At 44.3% G+C, this 16454-nt stretch overlaps 1 protein-coding gene across 1 annotated transcript; it reads right to left on the bottom strand.

The window, feature by feature from the left end:
* Nucleotides 1–1968: 1968 nt before the first annotated feature.
* On the bottom strand, nt 1969–15635 carry DCTN3 (dynactin subunit 3). The gene is made up of 7 exons (XM_060761143.2): nt 15478–15635; nt 13551–13635; nt 11824–11910; nt 9150–9233; nt 7029–7087; nt 4705–4764; nt 1969–2394 (listed from the first exon to the last, which is right to left on the bottom strand). Exons 1-7 carry the CDS (start codon nt 15592–15594, stop codon nt 2305–2307), a joined length of 582 nt encoding a protein of 193 aa, XP_060617126.2. The 5' UTR covers nt 15595–15635; the 3' UTR covers nt 1969–2304.
* Nucleotides 15636–16454: the final 819 nt, after the last annotated feature.

Raw genomic sequence — 16454 nt, 5'->3', positions numbered from 1 at the left:
GACTGCGTTGGATAATACAGAACGTTGGATATGCGAAGGTTGGATAAGCGAAACTCTACTGCATTATAATTGCTTTAAATTTGGAATTGTATTGGAATTGTGTGTCTTTACCTAAATGAGGTCCAGAAATCCCATGATATAAGGTGAGAAATAAGCAGTTTAATAAATAAATACACACAATACTGGAATGCTTTGTCCCATTTTGCAGTGAGACGTGATGGCTTGTGTTCCACTCCAACTTGGAGATTCTATGGTGTTAAAATAAATAAATTTGAACTGAGTTTTTAGAAATGGTTTCAGTATATGAAAGAATGAATACTTTAATATACAGTATTACTGTTGGAACTCAGCCTGTGATTGTGTTTAAGGATCAGGGTGCTTTAGATGTAGGGAGTGATGACAATGAGTTTCAAGATGGCAATGGTCTGGTCAAAGATACTGACTAGGAGATCCCTGTTCAAAGTGTAGTTTCTCATGAGAATGTCCCTGAAGGGTGTGGAGATGATGGTGTGCTTCCTGAATTGCTACCATAGAATTCCCATGATTTGGAGCTTGAAAACAGCTCAGCACCTGACCCAGCTGCAGAAATTAATGAGCAAATAGATAGACGGGAGGAGATTAGTCAAAACAGAAGAGCCGAACAGTGGCTTTGGCGTTCTGCCAGGTTCAGAGAGAGAAAGATAACTCACAGCTAAAGCGAAACCAATTTCTGAGCGCTTGGGACATACCCTAACGAGGAGATAAAAGTCCCAAGTATAGGATCTGTAGTCAGACGAAGCATCGTTTGGAATCAGTCAAGTTCTCGTCCTTGTTTCTTAGAAGCTTTGCTTGGAAAGATTAATGCTTAAGTGCCTTTGTTTCATGGTTTTTATTCTTGGATTCTATGAGTTTATATTCATGCCTTGGATTCATGTTTCCTGGTTTCTTGGATTTTATTAGAGAAGTTTTTGCCTTTGTTTTTCATGGACTTTGATGAACTATTATCCTGCAGTACTGTTGTGGCTGAGCTGTTTTCTGATGATGAGGATGATGGGATTCAGATTCCTGCTGGGATTCAGCTTCCTGGCTTTGTCTGTGCCTCAAATCTCTGGACCTGCTTCTGAGGCTCCCACAGACAGTGCAGTGTCAACACAGCCATTCCCAGCAGAAAGGAATTTTAACAAAGGAGATAGCGAGCAGGTGCCTTCCCACGCTGATACCAAAAGTGTAGATAGTGACTTGACCCAGCAAGCTCGTTTTGATCTGAGGGTCGGGCGGAGTTCTCATCTAGCCGGCAGACGGGAAGCCAGCTCGGTGAAAGGTCATCGCAATGCTTTTATGATGAGAGCCTAATGTTTTCATGTTAGAAAGGTATTTAGGCTTTTTGCAAACCCTGAGAAAGCGTCAGTTCAACGTAGCTTACTAGCCTGAAAGCTTCATGGAATAACCTTAGCCTGGAAAGCAGTATGCTTGGGATTTCTTGCATTGTGACTCTTGGGGCAATTGTTTCATTGCTTGTACCTAGGATTCTGGTTTGAACTTTGCCAATAGGATTGTGTCTCCTGCTTTTACCCCAAGATCTTTGGAACTATATTCTGCATTTAACCTTTATCTTTGGAACTTTGCAATGCTTATTCTTTATTTTGACTTGGATTTTTTCCTCAATAAACTATAAAACTACAGCTCTTGTGTGGTGGTGTTTGGAAGCAAGGCGAAGCTTACTCTGAGTTGCAACAACTACTTTGTTCCGGCTTATCTTCCTACCTAATTGGATTTACCTATTTTTTCATAGTGTTTTTTACTTTACTGCTTTTTAATTATCTTCAATAAAGGGATTGCTTTTCCTACTCAACTGCGTGGTGTTTAAATTCAGAGGGTTTTTTCTGGTCTGGAGTGCAACAATTACTTTGTGCCGCCAGTTTTCATAACAGTGGCCTATAAATCTTACAGGCAAATAATGAATCCTAGTGTGCAAGGAAGAGTCATGCGTACTGTGGGAGTCATTAGAGTTTTATTGTGGTCCATAGTAACAGCAACTAGAATGATGGGCCATGCAATGCCAACTGGTGGGATAAATGGAAAGCAAAAATAACTTAAGGGGAATTATTAAGTCAGAATAAGAAAAACAGAACACACAGACAGAGGTGTCGCTCCACTTTAAGATCGCCAACCATCTGATAAACAAGTCTGGCTTCCGATAAACATCCCAGCAATTCTTGGGGTGCCAACTCAAGGGTCCGGGATACGATGCTCTCGGATCTGAAGGAGGAGAGGAGCAGCTTTCTTAAAAGGAAATATTATGCAAGGAGACACAGGGCCCTGCCTTCACTCGGGCGCAGGCTTCACTTGCTTTGCGGCTTCCAGTTTGGTCAGCAATTCATCCCACTGGACAAACTGTTTAGACAGGAGAAGCGTCTGGAGGAAGCTTTTAAGGAAAAGAAAGGTTGGGAAGGGACCAAGTAGCACAAGAGCACAAGAGCAAAAAGTTGGAGCTGAGTGCTAGAGAAAAAAGGCATCTTTAATAGGGGTGTACAGAATTCCAGCAATCGATTCAGAATTTGGCTATTTATTTATTTAGGGCATTTATATCCTATTACAACCTTTGCAGAGGGACTCAGGAGGCAAACAACTGGCACAGCATAGTGCCCACAACAAGAAAAAGGATAAATATACATATTATAACAAAACAATATAGAAAAATAGAACAAATCGCTGAATTATCATCCTAAAAGCAGTCCATCATAGTCCATTAAAACCATAACTTTGTCAGAAAGTCAATCTAGTCCGCAAAGGCCTGATCCCACAGTCAGGATTTCACTTTTTTCCAGAAGGTTAGGAGTGATGAGGCAGATCTGATCTCGTTTGGGAGGGAACTCCACAGCTAAGGGGCCACCACAGAGAAGGCCCTGTCTCTCATCCTCACCAAGCACGATTGTGATGGTGGGGGGACCGAGAGCAGGGACTCCCCTGATGATCTTAAGATCCTAGGTGGTTCACAGCAGGAGATACGTTCAGTCAGGTAAACTGATCCAGAACCGTTTAGGGCTTTATAGGCCAACGCCAGCACTTTGAATTGTGCTAGGAAGCTAATTGGCAGCCAGTGGAGGTGGCGTAACAAGCACATCATGCGCTCTCGGTACCCCGCTCCTGTGAGCAACCTGACTGCCGAGTGGTGGACTAACTGAAGCTTCCGAACAGTCTTCAAAGGCAACCCTACATAGAGTGCACTGCAGTAGTCTACTCGGAATGTAAGCAGAGCATGACCTACCATGGCTACATTTGGCGATTTGTAGATACAGATTTTTAATTTTTTTCTCTCTCCTCCTGAAAGGAGGAGACAACTTGAAAGACAAAAAAGGGGGGAATTCTGGGACTTGAAGTCCTGGACAATGGAGAAGAAAACCAAACCAGCCTGTGATTGGCTGAGGCAGACCATGTGATGGAGCAAATATGGCTGCACTCAGTCTTCATCACCCCAAAGGAGAGATAGTACTGCTTCAACAATGGAGGGAAAATCCTTAAAATCAGTGGATGACTAAGTTTGTCTGAAACTTTGCTGGAATGATGCCCTACTCATATTCTGTTGCTGTGGCTAAATAAAAAAAATACATCTAAAATTTCCACAAAATCAGTAGATGAGAGAAACGTCATGAAATTTAACAGACTTAGAGCTGTAGATGTGACCTACAAGTCTACCAGGTTTCATTCTGATAGTAGTAAAATTGATGGAGAAACAAGCCTCTATGCCAGTGGACCGAAATGAAAACGGAACTTGGGGTTCCCTCCTAATTTCCCAGAATCTCGCAACGAAAGTAAAATGGATTTCTGCCATTTCGCACACCTTTACTCTTTAACAGCTGGTGGAAAATATTAAGTCTGGCTGTAATGCGGCTTAACACTATATTGTCGAAGGCTTCCATGGCTGGAATCACTGGGTTGTTGTAGGTTTTTCGGGCTATATGGCCATGTTCTAGAAGCATTCTCTCCTGACATTTCGCCTGCATCTATGGTAGGCATCCTCAGAGGTTGTGACTTCACAACCTCTGAGGATGCCTGCCATAGATGCAGGTGAAACGTCAGGAGAGAATGCTTCTAGAACATGGATATAGCCCAAAAAACCTACAACAACCCCACTTAACACTACTTGAACTGCCCTGGCTCAGGACTGTGGAATGATGGGATTTGCAGTTTGGTGAGACAACAACACTCTCTGGCAAAGAAGGCTGGAGACTTGGTAAAACTACAACTCCTACAATTCCACAGCCCTGAGTCATGGCAATTGAAGTGGTGTCAATTATTATATTATATTATTATATTGATAATATTATTATGTAATACAATATACTTCTACTAATAATAAAATGATATTATAATTATTTATTTTATATTAAATGTAATATTACTAATAATATTACAGTGTAATGTTATAGTACAATGTAATATATAATATTAATATTGTGCTATGATAATAATATATTGTATTTACTTTTTACTTGTAAGCCACTCTGAGTCCCCTTTGGAGTGAGAAGGGCAGCATACAAATGTTGTAAATAAATAAATAAAATAAATAAACTTGCATTCATTCTACAAGTGTAGACATACTCCAGGAATGCTGAGCGCTAGAAGAAAGCCTTGTTGGCTTCAGAGGGGCAGGTTTCATCCACAGAGTTTGCCACCCTCCTTGCTGAAACTCTTCCCCCAACAGCTCTGCGTTAAAAAGGATACCATTGTGTTGTAATCATCCAGGAGTAACCGAACGTTCTCCGTCACCGCTTCACTCTGGTCCTGCAACATTAAAGGAGTTAAGCATTTCTCCTCCTCGCTCCTTCGGTGTTTTATGGCTAAACAACAACTCAACTGAATCTGGCTTCTTGCAAAAGAACTCTCAGACCGCAATGCTGAAAACACTGGGTGCATCAGTACTATGGGATTATAATGCAGCCTGACATCACTTGAGCTGCTGCAGTTCAAGGCTACAGAGAATCCTGAGACTTTGTGAACCGCTACTACTTTTTGGCAGAATCCTAGAGTTGGAGGAGACCTCCTGGGCCATCCAGTCCAACCCCATTCTGCCAAGAAGCAGGAAAATTGCATTCAAAGCACCCCCGACAGATGGCCATCCAGCCCCCGTTTAAAAGCTTCCAAAGAAGGAACTTCCACCACACTCCAGGGCAGAGAGTTCCACTGCTGAACGGCTCTCACAGTCAGGAAGTTCTTCCTCATGTTCAGATGGAATCTCCTCTCTTGTAGTTTGAAGCCATTGCTCCATTGCGTCCTAGTCTCCAAGGAAGCAGAAAACAAGCTTGCTCCCTCCTCCTCCCTGTGGCTTCCTCTCACATATTTATACATGGCTATCATATCTCCTCTCAGCCTTCTCCAAGCTAAACATGCCCAGCTCTTTAAGCCGCCCCTCATAGGACTTGTTCTCCAGACCCTTGATCATTTTAGTCACCCTCCTCTGGACACATTCCAGAGCTAAAGACTTTGTAAAACTAAAAAGTCCATGTTTACATAGTATTAGCAACTGTATGGCAGTTAAGGTGTCACACTGTATTAATTCTTCAGTATAGATCAGTGGTTCCCAACCTTTTTTTGACCAGGGACCACTCTCTAGCAATAGTACCAAAAGGGTTACGAATCAGTTTTTGGACAACTTTTAGATTCAGTTTGGTTATTTGGTGCTGATTCAGAAAACTGCATTGGATAGGCCACATCAGCTCTAGTTTCTGATATAAAACATATGTCATCCAGGAGTCACTATCTGCTCGCCCACAGAATCCTTGTTTTCTGCTTCTCTGGAGACCGGGACATGAAACAATGGCTTCAAACTACAAGAGAGGAGATTCCATCTGAACATGAGGAAGAACTTCCTGACTGTGAGGGCCGTTCAGCAGTGGAACTCTCTGCCCTGGAGTGTGGTGGAGGCTCCTTCTTTGGAAGCTTTGAAACAGAGCCTGGATGGCCATCTGTGGGGTGTGCTTTGAATGCAATATTCCTGCTTGTTGGCAGAATGGGGTTGGACTGGACGATGGCCCAGGAGGTCTCTTCCAACTCTTGGATTCTAGGATTCTAGAATCCATATTTAATAAGCCTCAGCACTGTAAGAGGGTTTCACACAACCAGTCACTCTTGTTGCAACAGTGTAGTAACCGTGAGGCTGTGGACCATATTTTAGTTTTTGCAGACCACTGGTGGTCCATGGACCACAGGTTGGGAACCACTGCTGTAGAGGCACCCAAAGTTTTGTCCCCTTTGCAGCCCACTCCAGCTCAGCTTTATATTTTTTGACTTTACGTTTGCTCCAGATTTCTTGTGATGTGGCCTACACTCATAAATGCATTTAACCGAACTGCATTATATTGGTCTACACCAGTCATGGGCAAACTTGGCCTCTCCAGGTGTTCTGGACTTCAACTTTCACAATTCCTAACAGCCAGTTAGGAATGCTCTGAACATTCAACAGATATATAAACCTCTCTTGCCTAGTTTCCAACAGACTCCTCAACCTCTGAGGATGTGGGCAAAACATCAGGACAGAATGCTTCTGGAATATGGCTAGACAGCCCGGAAAACTCACAACGATCCAGTGATTCCAGCCATGAAAGCCTTCGACAACACAGCTGGTAGGCCAGTGGTTCTCAACCTGGGGTCCCCAGATGTTTTTGGCCTTCAACTTCCAGAAATCCTAACAGCTGGTAAACTGGCCGGGATTTCTGGGAGTTGTGGGCCAAAAACATCTAGGGACCCCAGGTTGAGAACCACTGTGGTCGGCTGTTCGAAATTGTGGAAATTGGAAGTCCAAAAGTCCTGGAGGTTCAAAAGTTTGTCCATGCCTGGTCTACACTGACCATGTAATGCAGTTTCACATCAAATTATATGGCAGTATAAATGGGGCCAATTAAATGGGAGTAGAACTCAGGCCTAGATTCCCCACATCCCCACCAACACATCCTCCAAAACATTGAGAGAGCTTTGCTTCTATTTTTTGCCCAAAGTTTTAAAAAAGGTGAAAGCTTAAACTAAACATAGTTTTCTAGGATCTGTCCTACCTGCTGCTGAATGTGGATCTGTGAAAGTCTCTGCAGTTTGGCCGCGTGATCAGGAGCGGCTGCAAAAGAAAGATGAAGATAAGAATACCAAATTCTCAGGAACGATATTTATAGAACCATAGATTCTATGAATCACATATGAAGTGAAAGGCTAGAACAATGTCGAACTCCAGGACAGGAAAAGCCCTCCGACTTTAAACACCACACCGTTGAAAGGAAAACAATCCTTTTATTAAAGATAATTTAAAAGCAGTAAGGTTAAAAAAAACACTTTAAAGAAATAGGCAAATCCAATTAGGTAGGAAGATAAGCAGGAACAAAGTAGTCCAAGGCAATAGTCCAGCAAAATCCATAAAAAAAAAGTCAAAACTTCCCAAATGAAATGCAAGAAATCAGGAAAGTAAGGTTGCTTACCTGTAATCATGTTTCTTCTAGTGGTAACTGTGAAATTCACACCTGTGGTATTTCCCTGCGTCCACGCAGCTGACTCGGATCTTTCTTGAAAGCTTTTCCTAATTAGGGACTCCAGCCCCGCCCATCTACTCCTAATAAAGCCAGGCAGCGGGGCTTGGAGCCTTAATTCCTTTTGTCCGCGAAAGCAGCAACAACTCGGTGTTCTCTCTTAAAACAACTATTGGTTTGACTCAAGGACTCCAGTTTGACTACTCTAACAGACAGCAATTCCAACTTGTGTTCTGGGACCTTTGTTTATCCTATTTAAGCTAGTGGGAGGACAAACCCACTCCCTCCCTCTAAAAAAAAAAAAATGCCGTGTCCTCTGAGGCGCAGGCTTTTTTGCCTTTGGCAATGGGCAGTAACTTACCTTCTTTTTCTTCTGTTCCCCTCGCTCAGAAAGCAGGAGGGAAGAAGACTTTTACCAGCCTACCACCCCTTACAGACCCAGGAACTGGTAGAGCTTGTGGCAACAAACTGCCACTGTGGCTTTGTGCCAATAACTTTGTTTTGGGTTGCAGCCACGCCTCTCAGCTGTCTCTGTTTTTTAAGGACAGCTTGCTCTCACTGCCCGTGCTTTCCCTGCCCCATTTACCCCAGCAGGCAGTGGACGCTGCAACGATCCGAGAAAGATCCGAGTCAGCTGCGTGGACGCAGGGAAATACCACAGGTGTGGATTTCACAGTACCACGCAGAAGAATCACAGAATCTTAGAATCAAAGAGTTGGAAGAGACCTCCTGGGCCATCCAGTCCAACCCCATTCTGCCAAGAAGCAGGAATATTGCATTCAAATCACCCCTGACAGATGGCCATCCAGCCTCTGTTTAAAAACTTCCAAAGAAGGAGCCTCCACCACACTCCGGGGCAGAGAGTTCCACTGCTGAACGGCTCTCACAGTCAGGAAGTTCTTCCTCATGGATCCAAGGCATCAATATAAAAGCATAGACCAAAAACACGAAACAAAGGCACTTAAAACATGAATTTTCCAAGCATGTTTCTATAAACAAGGATGAGATCTTGACTTGATTCCAAACAATGCTTCATCTGACTACATATCCAGTACTTGGGACTTTTATCTCCTCGTTAGCTAAGTCTCTAGTGCTCCGAAATTGGTTTCGCTTTAGCTGAGAATTTCTTATCTTTTTCTCTCGGAGCCTGGTAGAACACCAAAGCCACTATTCAACTCTCCTGTTTTGACTATCTCCTCCCGTCTATCTATTTGCTCATTAACTTGTGCAGCCGGTGCTGAGCTATTTTCATGTTCCCTAAAGCTCACCATCATCCCCATACCCCTCAGGGACATCTCCTGGTTATTCTCTGCATCAATATAACTGGCCAAACCATTGCCATCTTATAACTCATCTTGCAACTCATTGACATCATTCCCCACATCCAAAACACCCTGATCCTGAAACACAATCACAGGCTGAGCTCCAACAAAGAGCTATGCATCTCTGCCCAACTGACCAATGAGGCAAGCACTAGCCAACTGGACATCTAAACCTCTAGAGACAGTGGACAGAAGGCATGAATGAGAAGAGATGGTGAAGTCTCCCTAATCACCTGAGCACTAGAGGATATAAGAATGAGAATGAAGGCAATTGTAAAGCCAAGGAAATGCCAAAGGCTTTGTACAATGCGGAAAGTTGAGCCCCTGGGATGCTCACCTTTGATGTGGGCGCTGTCCAGGTAAGGTTGCAGGCTGCTGACCTGCTCCAGAAGTGCCGCCTGAGCCATGATGGACTGCTCCTCTGAGAAGGAAGAACACAACCACAGGTTTCAGTGGATAGCAATCAATAAATAACACAGCCCTTGTCCAAGAGGTGCAAATGGACAATCCAATTAAACTGGCTTTTCAGCCATATAGTCAAATATAAGAATGCTTACGACAACAAACAAAGCAGATTCTACTCCTAAGCAAGCAGCACCGAGTTCAACAGAGTTTACTAAGAGGAAACTGTGTACAGGATTGTAGTCCAAAAACACAGCTTGCATTCAATGAATCGTACAGTTGGAAGAGATCCCAAGGGCAATCCAGTCTAACCCCCTTGTGCCAGGCAGGAAAAGCACAATCCAAACACCCCTGAGAGATGGCCCATCAGCCTCCAAGCACAGAGCTTCCACTGGACTCCGAGGTAGAGAGTTCCACTGTACTAGTAATTTTATTGATTAGCCCTTAGGCCATATCATAGAATCATAGAATCAAAGAGTTGGAAGAGACCTCATGGGCCATCCAGTCCAACCCCATTCTGCCAAGAAGCAGGAATATTGCATTCAAATCACCCCTGACAGATGGCCATCCAGCCTCTGTTTAAAAGCCTCCAAAGAAGGAGCCTTCACCACACTTCGGGGCAGAGAGTTCCACTGCTGAACGGCTCTCACAGTCAGGAAGTTCTTCCTCATGTTCAGATGGAATATCCTTTCTTGTAGTTTGAAGCCATTGTTCCGCGTCCTAGTCTCCAGGAAAGGAGAAAACAAGCTTGCTCCCTCCTCCCTGTGGCTTCCTTACAATAAGAAACAGAACAGCAAGGCCTTTCAAGACCCGATCACACTCCACGTAGTTAGTTAAAATAATACACTTATAACAATACAGTAAATAAATAAATATAAGACATGGTAAAACTGATAAACTGAGCATATACATAATATTTTCTTATCACCCCTACAATTTACCCCAATCAGTGGTTCTCAGACATATTGTTTTGCTTAAGTACAGAGCTGTTTTATATGTCATTTTTGAGTCTTGGCCACACATAAAATATGTTGTTCTGATGTGAAATTCCCAATACATTGTCCGTTTGATATTGAGAGTTCCACTGTTGAACAGCATTTCTTACGGTCAGGAAGTTATTCCTAATGTTCAGGTGGAATCTCCTTTCCTGTCATTTGAACCAAATGCAACTTGCAGTCTTGGTCTCCAAAGCAGAAGAAAACAAACCTGTTCCCTCCTAATTACATCCTTGCCATTCAAAGCAATACAAAGTACTATTTGAGCATAATCTACAGATATTTGGACGGTATTATATGATCACTGTTTGGAGAGCACAGGGAAGGATTATTTATTTATTTATTTATTTATTTACTGCACTTGTACGCCGTTCTCAGCCCTAGGGCGACTCACGGCGGTGTACAACATGTAAAAACAGGTATAATTTACAACATAAGCAATATCACAACAACATTAAACAACATCACTATCAATAATACAATTACACTAAATCATTCGCGACGTCTCATTGTTGAATCAAAATCCAAATCTCGTTATCCATGTTCCGTTCCAATCGTCATTGCCAGTTATTGCAGCACTTACCCAAACGCCTTCTCAAACAACCACGTCTTTAGTCTCTTGCGGAATGTCATAAGGGAGGGCGCCAGTCTGATGTCCACAGGGAGGGTGTTCCACAGCCAGGGGGCCACCACCGAGAAGGCCCTATCCCTCGTCCCCGCCAGACGTGCCTGTGAGGCAGGCGGGATCGAGAGAAGGGCCTCCCCGGACGATCTCAAAGTCCTCGTGGGCTCATAGGCCGAGATGCGGTCAGACAGGTATTTTGGGCCGGAACCGTTTAGGGCTTTGTAGGCCAACACCAGCACCTTGAATTGGGCCCGGTAGCAAATCGGCAGCCAGTGGAGCTGGGACAACAAGGGCGTTGTATGCTCCCTGCGTCCCGCTCCTGTTAGTAACATGGCTGCCGCGCGCTGGACTAGCTGGAGCTTCCAGGCCGTCTTCAAGGGCAGCCCCACGTAGAGAGCGTTGCAGTAGTCAAGGCGGGATGTGACCAGAGCGTGTACTACCGTGGCCAAGTCAGACTTCCCGAGGTACGGGCGCAGCTGGCGCACGAGCCTAAGCTGTGCAAATGCTCCCCTGGTCACCGCTGAGACCTGGGGATCCAGGCTCAACGATGAATCCAGGATCACACCCAAGCTGCGAACCTGCGCACCCTTTGGTGTTTGCGGTGCTGCCTGTGTCCCTGGTGAGAAGATTTCACCTCACTTTCTCTCCCTGTGATAATTGGATTTGGAAAACTTTGGGGTGTCATGGAAACGAGGACTGGAGATAAAACTTCTGTGGAGACACCTTTTCCCCGGGATAATAACTCTCCCAGGTGTAAATTTCTCTTCCTAGGGGTAGATTTCCTTTCACTTCCTGTTGTCTCATCCTGTTGTTGAGGTTTGTAACTTGTGGGCTGCCTGTATATGGGTTTATGCGTAACCCTATAATGCATTATTTGCCAGTGTAGAACCAGCCTATGTAAACCTCCTGAAAAATATGGCACCTACATTTAAAATACAACCAAAACAAATGAATTGCTTAAAATTTGCAGCCTTCCATTTAAGAATTACCTGCCAAGATAAATTGCAGCTTCATCGCATCTGGAATGGCCATTCGATCAATGTATTGAGGATCCAAGTATTTTATGATGTCTTCAACTTGTGTCAGTGATGGCAAAACAAACACAAAACACAAACAGAGAAGTGGAATTTTAGAGACTGCAAGAACAGAGATATATCTGAGGAAACTGACTGCAATACACAACAGTTTATGCTAAAATAAGTGTGTTAGGTTTGAAAGAAAAAAGGGATGTGCTGTTGTTTTCTTGGGACAGCCTGACCTTTTTTGTAGAAAAAGCATTGTCAGTTGATGTCTAATGCCTAGAAGCACACAGCCAGTTACAAACTCCTATAGCTCTCAATACATTTTCTTGAAACTTAGTGGCAGCCACAGAGGACTATGGAGAGCCAGTTAGTGGTTTGAGTATTGAACCAAGACTCTAGAGCAGTGGTTATCAACCTTCCTAGTGCCGCGACCCCTGAATAAATTTCCTCATGTTGTGGTGAACCCCAAACATAACATTATTTTCATTGCTACTTCATAACTTCATTTTGCTACTGTCATGAATCGTCATGTAAATATCTGATATGCAGGATGTATTTGCATTCACTGAACCAAATTTGGCATAAATATCTGATACACCCAAATTTGTATACTGGTGGGGTTGGGGGGAGGTTGATTTTGTCATTTGGGAGTTGTAGTTGCTAGGAATTATAGTTAAAACTACAATCAAGGAGCATTCTGAACTCCACCAGCAATGGAATCGAACCAAATTTGGCATACAGAATTCCCACGACCAAAAGAAAATACTGGAAGGGTTTGGTGGGCATTGACCTTGAGTTTTGGAGTTGTAGTTCACCTACATCCAGACAGCACTGTGAACTCAAACAATGACGGATCTGGACCAAACTTAGAACAAATACTCAATATGCCCAAATGTGAACACGGGTGGAGTTTGGGGGAAAGAGACCTTGACATTTGGGAGTTGTAATTGCTGGGAATTATAGTTCACCTACAATCAAAGAGCATTCTGAACCCCACCAATGATAGAATTGGGCGAAACTTCCCACACAGAACCCCCATGATCAACAGATCAGTCATTGATGACCCCTCTGACACCCCCACATGACCCCCCTAGGGGTACTGACCCCCAGGTTGAGAAACGCTGCTCTAGAGACCATTGGATGATATCAGGCAAATCACACTTTCCCAGACTCAGAAGAAGGTAAACTTCCCTCTGAACAAATCTTGCCAAGAAAACTCCATAATATGTTAACTGTAGGGAACTATATATTATCTCCCCATTATTATAAAGTTTCCAGTTTTCAAAATTCATATAAAGCTTTAAATACTTAATTATAACTTGAGAACAAAACAAATGTCTGTGATGCTCTAACAGCTACTTCTGATTATTCTATATTTATTCTATTCAAACCAGGAACTACTGTACACACACCTCCCAAGGTTCAATGCCACAGTTGTAGTTTTACAGGTCTTTGGCGTTCTCGGCCAAAGAGTGCTGGGCCTCACCAAACTACAACTCCCAGGATTCCACAGCATTGAGTCATGACAGCTAAACTGCTGTCAAACTGAATTATTTACACAGTACAGATGCACGCTATGTCTCCCAGAATGCACTCTCCAAACTTCTCTGATGGTCAAAAATCAGAAGAACTCTTTCAATTACACTAACAATAGATCTAAAGCTTATTCATGAAAAATGTAAAAGAGAACTTACTTTTTTTGAAAAGGATTTTAACCCTCTCTCTCTTACTTGCTATGTTGTTCAAAGTCACCTGTACTTTGCCTAAGCCGTCTCCTATCTGAAAAAGAAAATAAGTTTGTTAAGAGAATGCAGATGAAGCTGAGCAACTGAAATGACCACAGAGGGAGGTAAACTGTGATTCCCTTGATATCCTGAAAAATGGCATCTTTTATGTTCTAATACCTACCAAGTTTGATCCACCAAATAATGTTTTCTTAGCAGAGCAAAGAGACATATAAAAGCAGTCAGATCCAAGGGTTTGTCTGATTTGGATTTAAGACCAAAGGGATGCAAGATTAAGGCTGCATCTACACTGTAGAACAGTGGTTCCAAACCTGTGGTCTGCATGAATGAAAATATGGTCTTCAGCCTCATCATTACTATACCATTGCCTCGGAACTAAAAGGCAACAAGAGCGACTGGCCTCACAAAACCCTCTTATGGTGCCGACACAACAGGGATGTCAGGAGTATAGCATTTTATTGGAGAACACAGAAATGCTGGACCACACCAACAACCACCATGTCAAACTACACAGAGGAGCCATTGAAATCCACAAGAAGCATGTGGACAATTTCAACAGAAAGGAAGAGACCATGAAAATGAACAAAATCTGGCTCCCAGTATTAAAAAACTCTAAAATTACAACAGCACAACAACAGAGAGGAAACAAACAAGGACATCTAATCACCTCTCAACAAAAGTTTGCTCTAGGCACTGTCAGGCCATTTTATGCTAATCAAGTTTTTACTTGTTTGTCGTGTCAGAGCAACCAGTCCATTATATTACATTTCTAACAGAACAAAGCAAACAAACAGAGAAAATACAAAATTTGTGAGTTTGGTAGTTGATTAAATGTCCTTTGACCGGTATCTGGCCCCTTGGAGTGCCTCTGGTGTTGCCGCAAGAAGGTCCTCCATGGTGCATGTGGCAGGGCTCAGGCTGCATTGCAGTAGGTGGTCAGTGGTTGGCTCTTCTCCACACTCACATGTTGTGGATTCCACTTTGTGGCCCCATTTCTGGAGGTTGGCTCTGCATCTCGTGGTGCCAGAGCGTAGTCTGTTCAGCGCCTTCCAAGTCGCCCAGTCCTCTGTGTGCCCAGGGGGAAGTCTCTCATTTGGTATCAGCCATTGATTGAGGTTCTGGGTTTGAGCCTGCCACTTTTGGACTCTCGCTTGCTGAGGTGTTCCAGCGAGTGTCTCTGTAGATCTTAGGAAAGTATTTCTTGGTTTAAGTCGTTGACGTGCTGGCTGATACCCAAACAGGGGATGAGCTGGAGATGTCTCTGCCTTGGTCCTTTCACTATTGGCTGCTACTTCCCGGCGGATGTCAGGTGGTGCAATACTGGCTAGACAGTGTAATTTCTCCAGTGGTGTAGGGTGCAGACACCCCGTCTCATTAAGAGCCACATCCACTGTTTGAGAGTGGCGAGATGTGTTCCACACTGGGCATGCATACAGAAGCGACCAGCATGCTAATCAAGGTGATCAGTTGAAACAGTTGAAACATTCCCACCTAGCTCCAGCAGACAAGAGTTCTTTGTTCCACCCTGGACATTATTCCACAGACATATAAACCCTTTTTCTTAGTTCCAACAGACCTCACTACCTCTGAGGATGCTTGCCACAGATGCAGGCGAAACGTCAGGAGAAAAATTGCCTCCAGAACATGGCCATATAGCCCGAAAAAACATACAACAACTCAATACTTTCTCGTTATTTTATTTTCCAGATCACCAGATTGGGCCACAGCGATGCCTGGCTGTGGACGGTTAGTATTATAGTAATATTTAAATAGAGGCTGGATGGCCATCTGCCGGGGGTGCTTTGAAGGGGGTTGAGGTCCCGGCGGGGAAGAAGGCTCTGAGCGGGGAGAAGGGGCCCGGCGGGGGCTGCGTTACCTTCCTGGCGGATCCGGAGGCGTCCTTCCCGGCGGAGGCTCCGAAGACGCGCCCCTCGAGGGCCTCCAGCCTGCCCTGGAGTTGGTGCAGCTCCGCAGACGACGCCGCCGACGCCATCTTGGACAAAACCCTCCAACCGGAAGCCCTTCCCAGAGGCGGGCCAATCAGGAGCCGCGGCTGCGGCGGAAGTGACGTATGAAATGCGCCTCAGAGCTGCCTCCCCGGAGGCGGACCAATCAGGAGCCGCGGATGCGGCGGAAGTGACGTATTACGTGCGCCTCAAAGCGGCCTCCCTCAGGTTGTGGGGAAGGAGGTTCAACAGGGAAGCGAAGGAGAGGAAAGGCCAGAGAGAGAGAGAAGACACAGGTGAAAGGGAGAGTTGGAAGCATAGAATTATAGAGTTGGAATCAAACCCAAATACCACCCAGTCCAACCCCCTTCTGCCATGCAGGAAAAGCACAATCAAAGCACCCCCGACAGATGGCCATCCAGCCTCTGTTTAAAACCCTCCAAAGGAAGGAGCTTCCACCACACTCCGAGGCAGAGAGTTCCACTGCTGAACAGCTCTTCTTACTGAGCTGTTGTATGTTTTCCAGGTTGTATGGCAATGTTCCAGAAGCATTCTTTCCTGATGTTTCGCCAACATCTATGGCAGGCATCCTCAGAGGTTGTGAGGTCTGTTGGAAACTAGGAAAATGGGTTTGTATATCTGTGGAATGAACAGAGTGGGACAAAGGACTCTTGTCTATTGGAGCTATGTGTGATTTTAGCAATTGGCCACCTTGATTAGCATTTAATGGCCTTGCAGTTTCAAGGTCTGGCTTTTTGCTGCCTGAGGAACTCCTTAGTTGGGAAGTGATTAGCTGGCCCTGATTATTCATTGTCTGCTCTCCTTACACTCCGGAAGTTCTTCCTAATGTTCAATGGAATCTCTTCTTTGTCTTGTTGTAAGTTTTTCGGGCTGTATGGCCATGTTC

Source organism: Anolis sagrei, chromosome 2, assembly GCF_037176765.1.
Source record: "Anolis sagrei isolate rAnoSag1 chromosome 2, rAnoSag1.mat, whole genome shotgun sequence".
In the NCBI taxonomy this organism is placed as follows: domain Eukaryota; kingdom Metazoa; phylum Chordata; class Lepidosauria; order Squamata; family Dactyloidae; genus Anolis; species Anolis sagrei.
The sequence above is the reverse complement of the archived record's forward strand: the minus strand, read 5'-3'. Positions and strand labels throughout refer to the sequence as shown.

Bases quoted from the DNA above. Each gene is read 5' to 3' on its own strand.
- DCTN3 (XM_060761143.2), bottom strand. From the start codon at position 15,594: ATGGCGTCGGCGGCGTCGTCTGCGGAGCTGCACCAACTCCAGGGCAGG. The intron at 9,234-11,823 runs GTAATTCTTAAA...CTTCCTTCTCAG, and splicing joins GCTGCAATTTATCTTGGCAG to AGGAGCAGTCCATCATGGCT. The intron at 4,765-7,028 runs GTAGGACAGATC...TTAATGTTGCAG, and splicing joins AGATCCACATTCAGCAGCAG to GACCAGAGTGAAGCGGTGAC.